This window comes from Echiichthys vipera (assembly GCF_963691815.1).
Source record: "Echiichthys vipera genome assembly, chromosome: 2".
Taxonomy (NCBI): domain Eukaryota; kingdom Metazoa; phylum Chordata; class Actinopteri; order Perciformes; family Trachinidae; genus Echiichthys; species Echiichthys vipera.
Genome location: NC_139827.1, coordinates 11,537,849 through 11,558,281, shown reverse-complemented (window position 1 = coordinate 11,558,281; position 20,433 = coordinate 11,537,849). Strand labels below are relative to the sequence as shown.

The following is a 20,433-nucleotide window of genomic DNA, read 5'->3' as shown; positions in this document are numbered from 1 at the left end:
CTACCGAAATATAAAGTATGTATATAGTATAGTTGTGACATCACAACTGTACAGAAGTCCTGACGGCTTGTTTAAAGGTAGAGTCTCTAAATGTGCATTTCTTTATCAATTCAAAGTATATACTGTATATAGCACCTTGCCTTGCCTTATAAGGTAAAAAAACACAAAAAAACATGGAAATTTCACTTTTGACAATATGAGATCTTTAAAATAATGACAGGTATAATACAGTACCTTGGAAACATTGGCACTAAAGGACCTTTAAGGCGAGAAAAATAAGATTCCAAAAAATAAATAATCCCTGTCAGAGTGTGTGTTTAAATTTAAGATACACTTCAACTTAATTTTGAGTCAGAATCTCGTAAAGTATCCTCTACAGCGATACCTGTTATAAGTGCTATATTTACAGTTAGCACATGAGGATTGATTCAGTATTTATGAATATACCATGTAGCTGTTTCAGGGCGTTGGCTCACATTAAAATTTAAAAATTTAAAAAGTTATATGGTAGGGTTCGGTTTGTAACCTGCACACAGATACGTCATATTTAAGCACAAATAAGGGGCATGACATAATTCTGCACTATGCCAGTATAGTTTCTTTAAGGTGTACATATTTTATGTAGATTTATATTGTGTCTAAATTGGATGTCTCTATTACTAGTCATTTCTCTCCAGCCATCTTTTGGTCTTAATGTAGCGTTGGTCCCACATTGAACCAGAAGGACGACCAATGTCACAGCGCTTCATTCCAATTTGCACACCGCCTTCACAAGTAAATAAACACTTCACAGACGGCTAGGCAGGCACAGAGGTGCTTACAACAGGTCTTGTTTTGAATGAGCAATGGATGAGGCTGATAATTAAATCAGAAAAAAGAGAGGAGGGAGTGGTCATGGACTTGGGTTTAGGGGGGTGAATATTTTGGTGTGGTTCAGTGCCAGGCCATAGCACAACTCCAACTAAAGGAAAACACTGCTTTAAAAGTGGTTGAAAATAGAAATTAATGATACAACACAGCGCCAAGTGTTGCTACAGAGATGTGAATGACAGCGTGGCCAATGGCCTCCCGTCCCCGATGAACACAACAATAGACCAATAGTGGTTTGATGTGGGGTGTTCGCTGCTACCCACTGCTTCTTCCATTAATTATCCCTGTGGCTGGCCATGAGGCACCTTGTCCACCACAAGTTTGGCCCCGAGAGTTTTCGGATGTCCAAGTTCCCTTAATTGGTTCTCCCACAGCAGAAATACACTGAAATACAATGGTGGGTTTCAGCACGTCAAACACAATGACCAATTTGTGCTTGATCTGCCTGGTCACCACCTTTTTCTCAATAAATCAAGAACAGAACAAGCTGTTTGAGTAGTGAGAGGACAGTTGCTCTCTAAAAGGGGAAATTTATCGTGGCAGTCAGGGCGAATGGTTATAATTCATACTTAATCCATTCTACAATCCTGTTAAACAATGACAAAAGATCATTTTTGGCCCAAATGAGTGCTGAACAATGCTTTCGGTTCAGCTTTGCCAAGCCGAGCTTTTTAGGATGGAAATATTTTTGCATTTGTCATTTTTGAGACAGAAGACAGCCGCAAAACAAATGAAAAATGTTTTAAACTCAAAGTGCTTTTCCCCCTGATTTCCCTTTTCTTGCAGGATGATCAATAGACAAAATGAAAATGAATGGTTCAGCGTCGTTGAGGGGATTGCATAGGCGAACTCAAGGAAATGCATCACTTCAGAATAATCAAATGGAACAATAGAACAATCGACTACAGTTGGAAAATGAGACTCAGCTCCATTACAAAGCTAGTTCCATTATTTTCTTTGCCTGACTGATTGCAATCATTTATGTCTTTCAAATCACACAGAATTTGCAATTTAATCAAATAAGGTTATTACACACTGAATTCACACTGAATGGCCATTTTGTTAGATGGTTAAATGCCAGTTAAGATACATCATAGGCAGAGTGAGAGAGGGGTGAATTACATCCAACCAAGGTCAGATGGGGATGTTGCACTGTGTCTCGATCACTACGCCACCTGGACTCTGCTGTGTGCTCCTACTTTAATATAGCAAAAATATATTTAGGACATATCAGTACGATATTTAAAAACAATGCTCTTACAGTGTTTCTGCCACAGCACTGCCATTCATTTAGCTGTGTTTAAACAGATGGTACACAGTGGTGAAAGACGATATTTACACTACATGCACTTAATCTAATACGATTAAAGCTACCTTTAAAAAAACAAAACAAATGTAGGACACCTAAAAACTCTGAAAAATTTGTATGAGAATTAAGTTTTATATCCAAGATAAGTTTCTAATGACTTTACAGTAGACATAAACATGCTTAAATCACTATTTCTGACAACTGTATATGGGTTGAATTTCATATAACTCACTCACTATATCAAAGCTTAAAGTTATGCTTAATTAAAGGCATTCAGCCTTGATTGACAGGTGGCTGCCATCACAGACTGTAGGCTTCATTGGGCCTGCCTCAGCTTCATCAATGCTCCAACTGTTTGCTCATTTTTGCGTCATGTACTGGCAATATGGCGACGGCCGAAGCCTCCCACATTGTGCTTCAATTTGACTCTCCAGAAACCGTTTGCCTGATGTCACAGAGACTATGTCCACATGTTTGACAGTCTATGGTTCTTTAAATATCTACATAAAATATGATACCAATAATTTACCAGTAATTTAGTTGTCCTGTTGTTATGAATAAACTGATCCAATGCATACATGCAGAAGATTTATAACTGGGGATGGATAACAGATCTATGAGTCTATGATATATGACATGAATGTGCAGGCATCATTTATATAAGGAATGACAGGACCACAGGGTGTATGTCAAACTCAGATTTGAAGGATTTTCTGCACACTGCATGTCAAGTGTCTTTTTTCATGAAACCATAGACATTTACTGTAAGTGACTTGTATGTGAGATGATGTGCAATGTGTTGCTGTAGGAGAGGAGGCAGCTTACATAATGCATGAAAGTGTATTCAATAAAACATTTAGTGGACTGAGGTTGATATAGTCACTAGATTTGTATTACATCTCATATGTGACTGAGCTATTTTAAACCACTGCTTTTACCCAGATTTCTTAATTAACATTGTGAAGCTAATGTGACGTGTTATCCTGCAGGTACTCTGCATCCTACCTACTGTAGTATAGATTACATACTGTACACTATGGTGGAGTTCACACACACACACACACACACACACACACACACACACACACACACACACACACACACACACACACACACACACACACACACACACACACACACACACACACACACACACACACACACACACACGCACACACACACACAGGCAGACTTGCAGATGAAATAACTTGTGAGGCCTTCAGGAGACGGGGTAAGACAAAACTATCAGCTAAAGCATCACTGCCTGGAATTGAGTCAAGGTGAGAATTGGCCCCACAGAGGGTAATTATCAACCTGTCTATCATTCAATTGATAAACTACTCAGAGGCTTGTTTTATCTGGATTTTCCCCTTTTTCTATCTTGACAGTGCAAGACAGTTTCAGGGTTCTTTGATGACTTGATTTTACTTATTTTATCTGTCATCCCTGATGTTTTCACTGAAAAAAGCAAAGTTTATGTCAAGGTTTTGTCTGTCTTCAACTTCCCATCACTCATAAAGTGTATAGCTGAAATGGAGCCCACTCACAGGTAGTGAGGCAGCAGTAAGTTACCTTAATACACTGAGACAGATCCAGGGCAGTAACAGGCTGTGCCAGCTAGAGAGCGTTGCTGCAGGAGACAGCCCAGTCTTTCTCTCAGATAAATGCAAAAGGCTTAATTAATGTTTTGTTTATCTTTCTCAGTCCAAGTTAGTTCTCACCTTTCAACCTGGGCGATGACCTAGAACAACCCAGTCTGAGCCCTCTGAGTATCTCTGACAGATGGAGGAGTCCGGCATAGAAACACAACAGGAGGTGACAACCACAGCAGCTTATAGAAATGTTTGCATATAAAAAACCCCACTTAGACTCTACGTGACGAATGGGGACAACAATTTTTGGGATTGGTCCAGTATTGAGCTAGGGCACTGAAGCCAGCAGCTGCAAAACTGGCTGCAATTTAATCCAAGAAAACAGTAATGCGTTTATGTTCAGATTGAAAGTGAGCAGGCCAATCAGCTTTCTGTGAGGGACTACAGTATCTGCAGTGGAGGGGGGAGACTACGACACAAGAGGCAACTGTTAGTTTCGATGCTGCAATAGCACCAGTTTTATCAGCACTGGGTAGTATTTCTTCATTGAAAGAAGAGAACGCCACTGAAGGCTGTTCTTGATGGAAAAGATGTTTTCTCTCTTCTCCTGATTGACACTGGTGTAAGTTTGATAGATAGATAGTTGGGAGAGTTTCCAATGTCGGCTTCTCGGATGGTTCTGTGTGACAAACCATCTGATAAGTCAGGTTAAACTCAATGTGTTTTTCATAATGAAGATTTTAAAAACAGACACAGGTATGAGAAATAGAAGTGTATAAAACTTTTTTCTTTTTACAAAATGAAGTTTAAAAATTGACATGGGTAGGACGAATAAAAGTGTATAAGATAAAAAAGAAAAAGTTTGAAATTGTATAATAACTACAAACCATCTTGCAATGGGATCACACAAGTCACAACACGCAAAGTGGTGGGGCAGTGGCCTCTTCCCTACTTTCTATACCCCTACTTCCGGTACCCTTGCTCAGACCACACCCATTTTCGAAACTTGGCCTTCATTTTGATCTCAGCTACTAACCCGTTACGACTTGTGACTGTATCTTGCACGATTGCGACGCGATCACAGTTACAATATCTGTCCACAAAGAGAGGTTTCACCAGTATTTCTACTGACTGGGAAATATTATCTGACCTGCCCCCGATGACCGAAGACACATAAAGGGTTCATAGGGAAGAAGCTGATATATTCAGGTCCAAAGCCATTTAATGATGTATACACAACCAGCGATTACTTAAAAGGTAATTCTATATTCTACTAGTAGCCAGTGCAGAGACCTGAGCATTGGTGTAATGTGGTGAGCTTTCTTAGTCTTTGTGGGAACTCTGGCAGTGGCATTCAGAATGAGTTGAAGCTGCCTTAGTTCTTTCTTGGAGAGACCTGAGAAAAGATCATTACAGTTGTCCAACCTACTTGAGATGACAATTTGTTTTTTTCTGGATCCTGTTTAGACATGTATCCTCGAAGCCTTGTTATATTTTTAAAAGTGACAATAGGGTGACTTTGTTTTTGACTTGATATGGCAGTTAAAATTAAGAGCTGAATCAATAATAACTCTGTGTAAGTGTTTGTTTTTGCCACTGACAGGTTCAGATTGTTATTACGAGTTTCTGACAACATTACATTACAAAACAATAAAATGTTGTCCTGTACCCTTTGCTTGAACTGATTTGTTTGTTATTGTGTCTAACCAAGTCTCTCTCAAGAAAAAGTCTTGTTATAAAGTCCTTATTCAATTTGGACTCAATTCTATTTATATATATCAAATCATAACAAAAGTTATCTCAGGACACTTTCCAGACCCAACATTTTCCCCAAGAGGTTTCCAACCTCGGAAAACAGCGATTTGGACACAACAGTGGCGACAAAAACCTTCCTGTGGCAGGAACTTCGAACAGAAGCTAGCCCCTATAGAAGACCGGCTGGGGGGAATAGAAACCCAGAGATGTCCAGCAAACCACAACATTAACAACTATGATAATAACAGAATAGTTGTGGCAGTGAATACTAGAATTATTTGAATAGTCCCAATAACAGCAGATTACATTGCTGCCTGTTTCACGGCTGCAGTGATCTCACTTAATACGGAACCAATTTCAAAACCTGTTTAATTCATTAATCACATAGACACAAAAACATGGGAAATTAAGATCCAGGTCGGAAAAATACAGAAGTTTCCCTTTAATCTATATTTTTATGGTAATTTATGAAAGGACAATGGGAAAAATGTGCCAATGTTGAAAGAGATCGCTTGTGGCGATGAACACAGAGCATCACCTGAATCTGCAGCTGTTCTCGGTTTATGGAGTTTCATGGCTAGTTTATTATTTGCTGTGGCAGTTTGGACCACTATTTCACTGTTTTGGTTCACTCTTACCACTCTCATGGCACTGTTTGAGTAAAGTCTGAAAAATCTAAAATACCACTGGACTCTACCTGCTCAGGACCTGACAGCAGACAGATGCAATTAACGACTAGCTGGTGAACATAGTGGAGCATTTAGCAGCCAGCTATTTCCCTCAGAAGTTGGTAGAGAACAAAACATAGCTAAAAGAGTGTAAATATTGAGAATATTGAATATTGTGACGTAACTTCACCAGGTATAAGTATAAGGTCTTATAATAGGTCTAACAGAAATATTTCAGCAGTGTAATACCTGTTTTTCTGGGGCATGTCACCCTCATCCTCTGGGTGTGCAAGTTTATTGGGATGAACTCCAGAGATTTCTGGGCTTTGCAGCAGCTTGGCTTGAATGAACGACCTAAAAAAAGAAAGAGACACAAGTACATGTCACATTGTTATAAAATATAACTGCAGGAAATCTGATGACTATTATTATTCCTCTACAGTGAGTGGTGACATAATAAGTACGCTCTGCAACAAAAAAAAGTTTCTGAAGCCCATTTAGTCAAAGAAAGCATAATTGCAACATACAATTTCACAGAATAAAAAAACAAACACAATTTGAAATAGTACACTACAAATGATTATTTGTGTGGTATTGGGTTATGAATAGAGAATGTATCAATTAGAGATCAACAAGCATCTCAAAGGCAGCTCATTTTCAATCAACTGCTTATAACATCCTCGAATGAGCACGGTTATCCTTTAAGCACAGGATTTTATGCCCATTACAGCCACTACTTTTCTCTAATGTCCATCTAAAATTTTCTGACAAACAATGCTCTTTATTTGCGGATTGAATTTAAGCTCAAAAATACAATCTGACACTCCATGATGGCTGCTCAAATCTCAAATATGTAAACACGTTCGATTAGCTTCTTTGAGATGAGGCAAAGTTTTCAAGAACAATCAGAGAACAGAGAACATTTAGAAATGTTGTGTCAGAGGAAAGTCACTTAAAATTCAACTCAAAAAACTTTATTTGTCCCCGGGGGGCAATTCAGGGTGAAGGTATTCGAAACGGGCACAGAAGACCAAAAAGCGGAACAAAAACTCTCATATCATTAAGTTTCACAATCTAGTCTAGCATCAAAACTTTTAATTAAATCTTTTTTTATGACACATGAATTTGAAATTCCTGAGGAATAAAGCTTAAATTATAAAACCAGTAAAACTGCTGCATGTTTTCCAACTTGTAAACTATTATTGATCTGAAGGTAATTCTATCATGCAGGTACTGTTTTTCACTTTTGCTTTTTGTGTTTTGTGTTTTAAATGATTTGGTTTTTTTCCAAGCACTTTGAGCTGCAATCTATGTTCCGAAATGTGTAAATAAATATATATTAAATAAATTATTGTTATTATAATTACTGGTAGTATACAGAGGACATTCCTGGTTTGTTTATTGAATGTAGTGAAGTGAATCCAAAGAGTAATGTAACAAATACTGTAACTTGTGAGTGATCAACACAGTTTTCCTATTTTTTTGTCAGACATCCTGCTTTTGGTGATGTGGGAAACACATCATAACATCCCTTTGAACCAGAGGAAGTGATTATTTCACCCCAGGGAAGATCAACAAAGAAAGGATATAAACTTTTAAACTTTCATGAGGAGAGTTCAGTTAGAGCAATAAGCCTAACCAACAACAACAACGAAAAACCCTTTACAATAACTCTTTAAAGGGGACATACCATACTGAGTTTCAGGCTCATACTTGTATTTTTCGACTTCTACTGTCACTGACTGAACTGAAACATCTTGTCAACAATGATTACTTTCTTATCTACAGCAACACCAAAAAGGCTCGAGGGAATGACAGAAATTCTGCTACTATTTCTAAATATTAAGGTGAAGCCATGTGTTCACTGTAGTTCACAATCTATGTTACGTGAAGCATAATGACAAAATGACGGTGTATTTAGTTCTTCTATCTGGCATGTGCCCTAACTCTACTTTGTGTCGAGAAAAACTAAACTACACAGTTAATACTCTTTCGTGTCCCTTTCATTAATTACACTCGAGGCAACAGAGCAGTATACACCAATTACAGCTTCAGTTCAACAGAAGGTTTATTTTTACACATAATCTAAATGAGAAAATATATTAACTGCCACAGGTAGTTAACATAATTTGGCAGGTTGGCCAAACATGAAAACAAACCCACTGCATCCGCATTGCTGTATATATTGCTGGAACTGCTGACCCACTCATGCTGAAATGTGTTACTTCAGAAATGGATAACACTTGTGACTCAGCTGGAGCTGACAGCGTTGTGACTTATTATTTTCAAGCACTGAAAATCAATCATGTCTTCTTCCTAAAGTGATAACAGATTTGCAGCTACTTATTAAAGTGCAAATGGAAACAGATGCCATTTCTAACCACTGAATATACAATCTGTTGACTAAATATATTGAACACCAAAACATATGCTTCATATGTAGGAATGTGTGGTGTGGAACACTAAAAGCCCAATATACTAAAGCTTTATGACAGGTGCTGATTCCCCACGATTCCTGCCTGAAACACACAAGCTGTATTTATCAAGCAGACATACCAGAATGGAGTTTATGCGAGTGTCTGTGAAACTACAGCTATGCTAGCGGCTCCGTGGCTGTATTTAGGTACAGCGGTGCTTTTTGATGATGCTAGCAGGCAATATTTGGGGAAACACATTACAAAGTAACACATTAAAGTACTTGGATTATTTTTTGTTGTAATGAGTAAAGTAACGCATAAGTTTAGCAAATCTAGTAACCAGTTATTTGGTTGCATTTTCAATTAAGTACTCAGTTAAATTTAAACTATTATTATAGTTCCCTGCATGAGCCACTGAACTACCACGTGCACCTGTCACAGACTGAAGGGGGACTTTTTTTTGCAATTGAGACAGGACACATGGTTTCGGCGAACACTGAAATCATGGTGTATGCCTCAGCCAAACACAATGTCAAATTGTTAGCAGCCATAAATTTGCATGGACCTGTCAGGTGCCCTCAAGGTTTTCTATGTAAATGTATGTACAGGAAAGTGGATCCTTACTGCTCCGACCTGTAGGAGCTGCAGTCACGGAGGGAAGCCACACAACGTTCATTTCCACACACTGCGATGACACAGAGATGAATTTAAATCAGCAGAAAACCTCTTTAATAGAGAGCTGTAAAGGGGTCATTGCATCTATCTATCTATCTATCTATCTATCTATCTATCTATCTATCTATCTATCTATCTATCTATCTATCTATCATCAGTTATTAACGCGCAGAGTTACATATTTTGGGCTGTAGATGTAATGGAGTCGGTATCTCAAATGATAGGCGTACAGTAGGCTACATGTCTTTAGCAATTGCAAAGGTGTTTTGATCTATGATAACACAAAAGTACTCTATTTAGTTACTTATCTCAGTAGGTAACACTGTAACGTAACAAGTTACTTTCAATGTCAGTAATCTTTTAATGTAACAAGTTACTTTTAAAAGTAACCTTACCCAACACTGCTGGTAATGTTTACCATCTCCGTTGAGCAGGTCAGTATGCTAACATTAGTTTTGCAGGTTAAATGTTAACCAGATGACATGACCTTTAATATTTGTAGCGCATTTCACAGAAATCCTACAAATAATCCAAAACTTAAAAACTAAAAATATCAATCTCATGGTGGAGCTAAGAGCAAAATGGAATCACACAAGTCAGTAGGCTTCATTCTCTGGGGACCATTAATGTCTGTACAAAATTATGAAATTCATCCAATAGTTGTTGAGTTATTTCAGTCGACGGACCAACACTGCCATCTATAACTGCCAGCGTGGCTAATTAAAACTCTTGACCTATATACTGTTTGAGCAAGTGCTTCCACTCGGATAGAAGGTAGCTGTTCTCCTCAGTGTACATCAATACATTTCTGTGCTATAGGAGGAGCTGGTTTCAAAGGCTAACATTCAAGTCAATGGCTAAGCTGTCATCCCTGCTCAGTGGGCTCTCGCTGTCTCTTATAGAGCTCTTGGGACCAAGCTAATCAAGCTAGCGACCATTGTAGGTTGGATGAATTAGCCATATCAGATCCCCATCTGTTTGGACAGGTGGGCTGGCTATCTGACAGAAGGGCTGGATGCCAGCATACTGACCAACATCTGGCCACTATCTCTTCTTTTGATCTTTCCGGTCATTTCTTTGCTCTTTCACACTTTTCTGTAGTCCTTTGAATACTTCAGAAGAAGAGCAGCCTATATACCAAGCTTTAAATGTCTGCCTGAGGAAAAGAAAAAGAAGAGAATAAAAAGATCTCAGTGGGGAAACAGTGTCTTGTAAGTTAGGTTTCAGATCATTGTAGGTCTAGCAGGTTTCATCTTCAATGTCTTGCGGCACTGAGAGCACAGCAGGCTTTTCTAATCAAACCACAGATAGTTATGTTGTAGACATAGAGGAGGACTGGACACATGCTGTGTGACCAGTGGAATCATCCTGAGAGAAGTGTGAACTGGACAAGTCCCGTTTTCCTCTTTGATCAAATTTATATCTTTTAACGTTTTAGTCAAGCTTTTTTTAAGTGCTTCTCTTAATTATTACTATTTTTCATGTTGTAGTATGTTTGCATGTCTGCAGTAGCAAAACAGAAAATGTCTGTGCACACAGCTGAACATCTTTACCTGGGGCCAGCAGACTGCAGAGACTACTGTTCTAGTACAGATATTAAAGAGAGAAAATAATGGATGAGCCTTAATCTACAATAGGGCCTTAAGCTGAAGTTATCCCATAAGTGGAGCTAAAGAGTGACTGACAGCTCTGTGTGGAGAAGTGCCGGCAGTATTGGAGGTCCACCAAACGCCACGCTAACAGGATTACATCTATGCCTTTAATTTGCTGGCTGGTAAACAATGAAAGTAGGGATGATTAATGTATTAATGGAATACAGTTATTAGAGCATCTTAAGTGTTTGCTGAGGTCAGCTCATCATTAAAAATTGATTAAATGGAATTTGAACATGGGCACTATAACTCAACCTCCCAGAGGACTGTTTCTCTTCTTTCTCCACCTGCCTTTTCTACCAACTTTGTCTTTATTTCTGTTCTTACAAAAAACTAAATACCAGAAAAATAACAACAACCTACATCTGAACTATGAAATGTTCACAGGCCACTGATTATTCTTTTGCACATGAACATCCCTCTACAAGATTGTCCTTAAATTATATGCATATTTGATTCAGACCCTAATGAATATAACTGCATGAAAAATCCTAATGAAGGACAGCAACCTGCATAGCTACGTGCAAACATGCAAAACACGACTATTTTTAAAACATAATTAAAAATGTAGAAAATACTCTATACTCTTCCTACTATTGTATGTTTTAGCTCCTCCCATTCAGTTTGCATTGTTATTTAAAGACCAGAAATGCCATAAAATATGATAGAAATGCGTGCGTAAAAGCTTGAAAAACATACTTGCTTGTGGATTTTTGTATATTTAAGATCCCAGGGGGGCTTGAAGAGGCAGGCTCTAAAATGGACCGTTTCAGACAGAGGGTGAATACATTTATAAAATGGGTAGCTGATATCAAGCAATCTGATTAATTCATAGCCATGATATGCACATATAACAGCTGACGAATTCGTTTGCACAATAAGTATCACTGTGTTGAACGTTATGAACTAATAAACTGATAGCATAGTTAGCTAGCTAAAACCAGAGAATAAATGGAAAAATTTAAGATTAATTTAAAAGCGGATTGAGCAGTGCCCATGTGTCACTGCAGTGACGGCAGTACAGTTGAACGACACCCAGTCTACACAAGCAAAACAACCCTGTCTGACGGATCTTGTGGCAGTTTATCGGTTTGTGAGCGGGGGGGAACTCTGTGTATATAAAGATAAGATGTGTTGTTCAACAAGACGCAACTGTATGAGAAAAATAGTGTTTTTAAAAAAATTAAAACATGTACAGTAGCATGTTCTAGTAGAAACCAAAAATATACAGTAAGTATGAACCTGAAAATGAGCATAATATGTCCCCTTTAACTTTTCTTTTGACAGATGCCACTCATTGGTTTTATTTGTCATCATTTGAGAAACAATCTTGTGATTCCTCATTTCCCTGTCTTTGCTTACCCTGGTCTTCACACTCAAACCACCTCCACACTCTTTGTGTCTCTACTTTTTGTTTACTGATATTAGTTATCAATAATTAATCTGCAGTAATTTGGCCACACAACTTGTTTAGCGACATCTGTCATCCTTTCAAATTAACACAGTGCTGGGTTACACTGAGTTGGGCTGGGTTTCTTTTGTGTATTGCAGCATCTGCACCACACAAGGGACTTGTCAGAAACCATAATGACCAGTACCACATTATCAATTCCCCTTAGCCCTCAACTCCCTCCCTCAGAGCTCAGAAAGGCAGTGCAGAGGCTTAGCCAACATCATCTCTTATCAGCTGGGCAAAGCAGAAGCAGCAGAGACAAACATCTCATTATAGGGATGAAAGTATATCGGAGTTAAATTAATCAGTAGCCATAATGTTCCTAACTCCCATAGGAAACTAGAATATGCATAGGAGGGGATTATAGTGAGGGGAAAAAACAAACCCATAGTGATTGATCAGTTTTCGAGCTTTAATGTTTTCTATTTGCTAATATTATTTTCATTTTTAAAAGTTTAGCTGATTACAGAGACAGATAATGTACAAAAGTATGTTGTCTTGTACAACAAAATGTTTCATGCGTGTCCGTGTATAAGGACAAAAACTACTGTATATACAATACAGTATGTATGTTCAGATGTAGTAGTGGTTTTCATCCTGATTTTGAGTGATGGAACTAAACACAGCAAATAAATCCCCTTCATTTTTCTGAATACATAAATGAAGAACAGCCTAATTACTTTCTGTGTTCACATTAGAGCTAAGTGCGTGGATTAATTTCATTATGTCAAAAATTTGCAAAAAGTGTGCAAAATTATTTGCATACCAAGTAGAACACAGAATATTTGTAAATGAGATGCAAGACTCATGTTTTTGTGTGCACATGGCAGAGATTTGCATCATTTTTTTATGTGCATTGCAAACGTTTAATAAAACTCAGAAAAGGCACATGGGCAGGAACATTTCAATTGCCCCTGATGAAACCTCTCTGAAATGAAATGATGTGCTAATGAAACAACCTCTCACTGAGCTTTCCATTGACACAAATCACCCAGAATCCAACTTTAAACTTAAACCTGTCCTCTGTTTTGGTATTGCTGACCTCTATTTGAGCTATGATTGGGTTATAACAGATTCAAAAGGGACAGGTGGGTTCAGATTACAGACATTAAACACCTCAGTCCTTTCACTACTTCCATAATGTCTCTATATTTAACGACCACAGATTACATTAAGAGATTATTTTCAACACAAGCGTCACAAATCAAATTTCTCAGCAAAAATGTTTTACTGAGAAGAGGAAGAGTTGGTATATTGATAAGTAGTACCATCTGTAAACCTCATACATGTGCTCTACTTTTTCCACAGTACAACAGTGTTTATGAGTTTTTCTGTAAATCTAGACTAACGATGATGAAAAGAGATTTATTTTTTATGTTCTTGAACAGAAAACACAGACAATCATATCTGAACAAAGCCAGCCAGGAAAGCAATGAAACAAAGGAAACTCCAAACATCTTGGTTTTTGTACGTGTGTGCATGGATGCATGTGTGGACACGGGTATGAATGCAAAATTTAGCAGCAGGTGCAGTCATACCAGTTATCTTGTCCAGGTCAGCCAAAGTCTCCTGGTAGGAGTTGATGATTCCTCTGTATTGTGTCACCACCTCTTTTCTTAAGTTGTCCCAATGAGGAGAAAGCTCCCCCAGCTCCCTCAGGTCCTGCACCCTACAGATAAACACAGATCTATGAAGACCTTTGTGGTTTGAATGGATATTAAACAAATCAACAATGCAGTCCACACATCCTGGCTAGCTTTTTTTGCTGCTAGTTTTCTAGTTAGGGTATAAAAAACGATTAACAATTCCGGTTAAACAGAAAAACATGCGCACACAGTAACGTCCTGAAGCACGTACTAAACACATTTCTGGACCTAAGGCTAGAAGCTGGTGCCTAAGTATTCACTCCCCTATTAAATTCCTCCCCTGCACCCGCCATTCTTTTACCATGACGTATGAAATAAACCCATCCTTTACTGATGTCACTAGAGTGACCCGTTGCCTGTCTTTCATTTAGTTGTGCCTGCAGCCTAAGGCCAAAATCATCTTCTTTAGGAAATGATAGTGGCTGTGCATAAGTGTGTGCATGTGTGCATGTGTGTCTGTGTGCTGAGAGCTGATTTCCTACTCGGAAGGACAGCCTCTTTCACTGGCTCATGATTTGCATCTGAAAGGCAATATCAGATGGACAGATATTCAGATTCACCAGCCCTCCAGCATCATCAAATGTATTATTATAGTATAGAAATTAGAGGCTGAAGGAGGTTCAACATAGTACTCATGATAACAAATACATGGTCATATGCATTGCTTTCATGATAACGAGCCCAATTTTCAGTGATTATACCTCATACATTTTGCACAGTGGTATGTCTTAAAATGAAAGGCTGCATGCGCGTTGGTTTAACTCATTGTTAAGACCAGGCATAATTGCTTGAATGCATAATGTAGTAGTTATTTCTTTGTTGTAGTTCAACTACTACAACAAAGTGTTGGGCGCTGATAGCGTCTCCAGACTATTTCCTGGTCTTCTCTAGGTAAGTAAGCTATTTTTATATGACTTTGATGTACTTCAATACACAGCAGAGTACAATAGAAAAGTGTAAGAGAAAGAGAGAGAGAGAGAGAGAGAGAGAGAGAGAGAGAGAGAGAGAGAATGAGAGAGAGACAGAGAGAGGGAGTGTCAAGGTCATATGTATCATACATATGATCAAACCCACAATAGTAAAAAGGGGTTGGTTTCAGCCAAGTTACAAAAAAAAAAACCACCATATTTTTTGATGCATCTGTAGTGGTATGTAGCTATGCTGGGAGCAGTTTACTATATCTTAAATCTCTTAGAATGTAGTTCCAATAGAAACTGTTCACAGCAAGACCTTTAAATTATCCACAAACATTGTTTCTGGAAAGACATGATTTGGTGGAAATTTTTAAAATGACAATTTTTAAAAAACTGTTAGCACTAGAGCTAGACTGATGCATTGGCCGATATAAGCTTAATGAAGCGAGGTCTGTGAGGAAGGTCAGGCTGTCAAAATCAAGTCCGCTGCAACATACACATGGCATAGTCTCCTCACTGCATAATACACCAAACGCACCGTTTTAATCAAGGTGCTTTACTTAAACAGTCAGAGCTCTGCTCCCTCTTTTGCTGCATGCTTACTGCTACACCAGTCACCTGAAGCTACTATGCTACTTGCTGCTGCTGCTGCTGTTGTTGTTGTTGTAAGCTTTTCAAAAGCCCCACCTCTGCCTATAGGCTTGAAGTCTACTTTCTTCTACAGGGGATAGTTAGTATTGTCACTTCCCAATCCCTGCTCCTGTTTCCTTGCAGTGATCATAGTAAGTAATACAAAATTGCAGTACAGAATGCCAAAATAGGTTTGAGGTAGTTCAGGATCAGCATCTCCATAACATAGTTGGTTAGCAGAGAGCACTGACAGGTTGATTTATCACATGTAAAATGTCCTGCTTAGTATGTATCTTGGTCGCATAATTAAAGGAAAAATTAAAAACATAGTTATCAGAGTTCTCTCTTAAATATAGATATAAAATATCAGCCCAAGAAATGCAGTATTGTCCATACTATAGTAAATAAAACAAAGACACTCCTTTCACCTCTGATATATAAGGGGAGAGGCAGAAATCTCAGGGAGGTCAAAACCTGGCAAATTAAACCAAAATGATCTGCATGGGTTGATACCAATAGAGGTTATTGAAAAAAATGTGTCTTTGTTTATTAGAGTTTGAATGAGCTGACACACACCTCAGCACAGTATGCAATCAGCTAACCACTGACACATAAAGCAAACATTTTGACCTGGCTGCAACTACTGAACCAGCTTGTAGATCACTTACGAGACATTTTCCTTATAGCTTTTCCTCTAATTCCAAACAACATGCAGCTGGAAACAACCTCTGGGCAGAGGGGCACCACATGCTGGGTGACTCAGCAAACACACACTGCAGGTGGTTGTATGTAAGTTAAGCTTATAGCATAGGGAAATAGACAGGAGCCGTCCTCACAAAGGAAGTACATTTCCGATTACCATGAGCAAAGGAAGCTTACAATACCATGGGCAGCAGGACGGGCAGCAGCACAGGCATGCGTGTGATTTTAGGTTAATCGAAGGAAGCATATTTATCACGTTTGGCGGATAAATAGTGCTTAAAACCTTCAGGGATTTAAACAGAGACCAATCATGAATTTACTGGTCTATATTGCGAGTATTACATGTTTATTCAAAAGCTGTTTTTTTGGAAAAGCCCCAGAAATTAGATCAGCATTGCTCATAAATTAGAATGGTTAAAAAGAAAAAGATCTAGCATCCATGCTTAAAAAGGGAAAAAAATAAAATAATCACTGCTCTTTCATTGCTGCATGCTAATGGGCGCCAGCGTTGACGTAGATTTCTCAGCTACTGAAGAGGAAGAGGAAGTGAAATGACCCATAATACCATAGATGGGTCATTTTAACAAATGCTGTAATTTTCTGGTTATATAGCAAATGATACGTGGTACTAGATTGCTACAATGCTCTTTAAGAGATTGCAACCTTCCACGATTATCTATAACCTTTAACTTTACCTCACAGCCATTGCTATCTGTGTCAAAGTGGACTATTGTCTCCTGGGATATCGGTTAAATTGTGTTGAAAAGTGTGGAGTGGAGGTCAGAGTGGATGATCCAGGTCTAAATAATAGATAAGGGATAAAATGATGGAGAAACATTTCTGCTTGCTAAATGAGGGTGATAAGGCAGTTGGATGGTGGGTGGAGAGATACCGTATCACCTCCTTAATACCTCCTTAATCAGAGGTCTATTGTCTGGAAAGAGCAAAGGTGTGATTGGAGAAAGGCGAGATAAGAGCAAGTGTAGGCTGATAAACTATATGCATGTAAAAAAAGAGACACAATGTCAATCAGGTCCTTCGGTGCTCCATGTAACAGCAGATATTTGAAAAAAGTGCTCTAATAAACAGTTTATACCTAAGAAAATATTTCAGTTTTTTGTCCTTGGTTGAAAAGTGGAGAACACACTGTGAATGTAATATTTAATAATTTACAGTAGGATTTAATTGCAAGTTAAAATTGCACATGTTTACAAGGTTCAAATACACTAACCTGTTAAATTCATACTGTATATGAATACTGTACTGACACTCAAATTGGGCTTAATTTCGTAATATTAATTTTACTATATTCATACTCTTATAATACTCTAAACCCCCTTTCCTTGCCCCATTGTTTATGGATGATTATTAGTAAGTTTGTTGATGATATTTTGTTGTTGTTTAGGGTTTGTTGACATTATAAACAGCATATATACGTGTGTGTGTGTGTGTGTGTGTGTGTGTGTGTGTGTGTGTGTGTGTGTGTGTTTGGTTTGACAACAACCCTGCCACATATTTGGCAGGTTTGCACAACATTTATTTGTAATGCCTGATAAGTTTCAACAGTGAGGGAGCTGATTTTTGTGATAGTATATTCTCAAGAATACCACATCCATACAATCTTTTCCCAATCATCCCTCACCCCAAGTGTTATAAAATATTATCTAAACACATCTTCCTAAAGTAACTGAATAACTAAAATGATTCATAAATAATAATAATAATAATAATACTTTACAAACAATCACATTAAACAAACAATTGCAGTATGCTTGCTCCACTTACGTAGACTATGTGTTAACAACTAAGTAGATAAAAAAAATAAAAAAAAAATAAAAAAGAGGATGGACAGAAGAAAACAATGGAAGGAAGAAAAAGGAATAAATGGATAACAGTACTAAGGATTAAAAAAGTCTACAAAATAATGATTGGGAACTGATTTAAAGACAAAGTAGCAGACATCCTTTAGACCTTTTTTTTGACCGTAATATTATGCAGATATTAGAAAATTAAATGATTGACAAAAATCAAGTAGAACAATGACAACAATTAGCTTGTACAGATGACTGGGACAACAGAATATATACGGTATTTCCCAAAGAGCAAAGACCTGTCATGTGGGCACCTTTATTTCATGGTGCGTTACAATACAAGTTCAATTTTATCACATAGGGCTTTGTGTGTGGGAGGACTGAAGAGCAAACTCTTCTTTTACAATACTGCAGCACGTTTTGAAAAAAATCCATCCAACAGTCATTAATACTGCTCCTTTATGTACAGAACAATTGCCAGCCGTGAAGCCGGATGTCAAGATGTCACCTGTATGATCTTGATACACAATCACAGTGCTTATTTATTAACAGGAAGAGAAGTGGGGCATGCTTTTTTCCATTAATGAGAAACCAGACAACTCTTAATGAATGAGGTTTAATCATCACCCACACACTGACATTTTACCACACACTTGTTAATTATCTTTACACACAAACACACTACACGAGGACTCACAGCGTCTTCACTGGAGGATAGAAGAAAAAGACGGCCACCTCTGTGTTCCCAGAATAATATTAAAACATGACTTTAGAAATCAAAGTGAACAAACAAAAGGGAAAATCATCCAAGATTATCGCAGAGTAGGGAAGCAAACTAAGCCACCCACCATCCACTGCTGCACTCACAACTTTGCAGCACTAACTGAATCATTAAAAACACAGAGCTAGCACCAGTGAACGGCAGGCTCACAGAATCGGCTAAATGGAGAAGCACCGTGGACAAAGACAACATTTAAAGAGGATTATAGGAGAGGTGCTTAAGCGACCGAGCTGGAAATGTGGTACACATGCCAGTTTATATACAAACATTGTATATAGTAGTCATTATTTGAAGCCAGCTGTGTGCTCATGAGCTGTACTATACAGATAAGACATTTAATAAATATTCTATAATTGTCTTCTAAATTTAGTTGTGATTTAAATGATCAGTTTGCAGAGAAGATCGTCTTCTATTTAAACAGAAAGTAGGGTGAGAAATACTGAGAGGTAACCATGGTCTGCAGGAAAACTGTTAACAAAGCTTGTCTAGTCAAGCGGTCAATAACAACTGCGATTGTTTCTGTTTCTATCTGTGTGTTGGAGGGTATGATTACATTTGTGTGTACATTTTTTCAATGTGTCCTTGCACTGTGTGACCCTTAATGTGCACACTGATTATAAAACAAACTCTTCTTCCACGACTAAGTTCATCAAAGTCTCCCGTTCTTTGTATTTAATGGAGTATAAAGACATCATCTGAAGCACTGTGTGTGTGTGTCTGTGTGTGTGTGTGTATGGATGCCTTTGCGCGTTAAGTATGAGAAGGGGTTGCCAGGGACAACAGTCCAGTTAAGGAATGATATGCCTAGACAACAGTGGTCGAACTTGACGGTAGGGACTATGGTATGTTATTACAGATGCATAATCTCTGAACAAAACAAGGACCAGGGTTAGGAAACAATCTATAACTGGCAAAGATGTGTGGACAGTTGCCAACCACAATACCCCCTGAACCTTCTTTTCTTTTTCTTCTTTGTGTTATCGCTGAAAATCAGCCACCAACAACCTGGAGGTGGTGCGTGGCATTACCTATGTCCTGTGTCACTTCTGGCATGTTTTCGCGAGAAAATCTAGTTTGAATACCAGAAGTGGGAATTCCTCCTAGTAAAAGATCTCAAAGTGTGTGACCCTCTGTCGAGTTATAATCCAAAAAGCAAAACAATATTTTTTTGCATTTTTTGACAGTGGATATGTTTTAAATACTGGAGGGAGTAATGGAACAAGAAGGAGACGCCACAATGAGCAGTTAGATGAAGAGTTACAGGCTCCTCAGCAAATCAAAGTGTCAGTGAAGACCTGCCATTTTGTGGAAAACACTGTGCACAGCATGAAGTCAGACCATGATTGCTCACAGCATGATGGAAAAATGCCCAATTATTAACTTGACCTCATGAGTTTGATAAACCAGCTGCTTCTCTGGTGTATTTCTAACCAAGCCGCTGCTCAGGAACCATGCATTTAGGGACCTGTAGTATCAACCCACACCTGTGTCGCTAAATTAAGAGTACCTCTAAGTTTTTTGTCTGATTAAGCACCAAGAGCCTTCTAACAAAACTTCA

At 38.2% G+C, this 20,433-nt stretch overlaps 1 protein-coding gene across 1 annotated transcript in view; it reads right to left on the bottom strand.

The window, feature by feature from the left end:
• Positions 1-20,433, bottom strand: part of inpp4b (inositol polyphosphate-4-phosphatase type II B) — a gene marked incomplete at its 5' end in the record, with an annotated part of 91,569 nt that overhangs the window by 35,683 nt on the left and 35,453 nt on the right. Inside the window, 2 exons of the mRNA XM_083936813.1 lie at positions 6,444-6,548; positions 13,930-14,060. Coding sequence (XP_083792939.1) covers positions 6,444-6,548; positions 13,930-14,060 — 236 coding nt within the window. The remainder of the gene's footprint in view (positions 1-6,443; positions 6,549-13,929; positions 14,061-20,433) is intronic.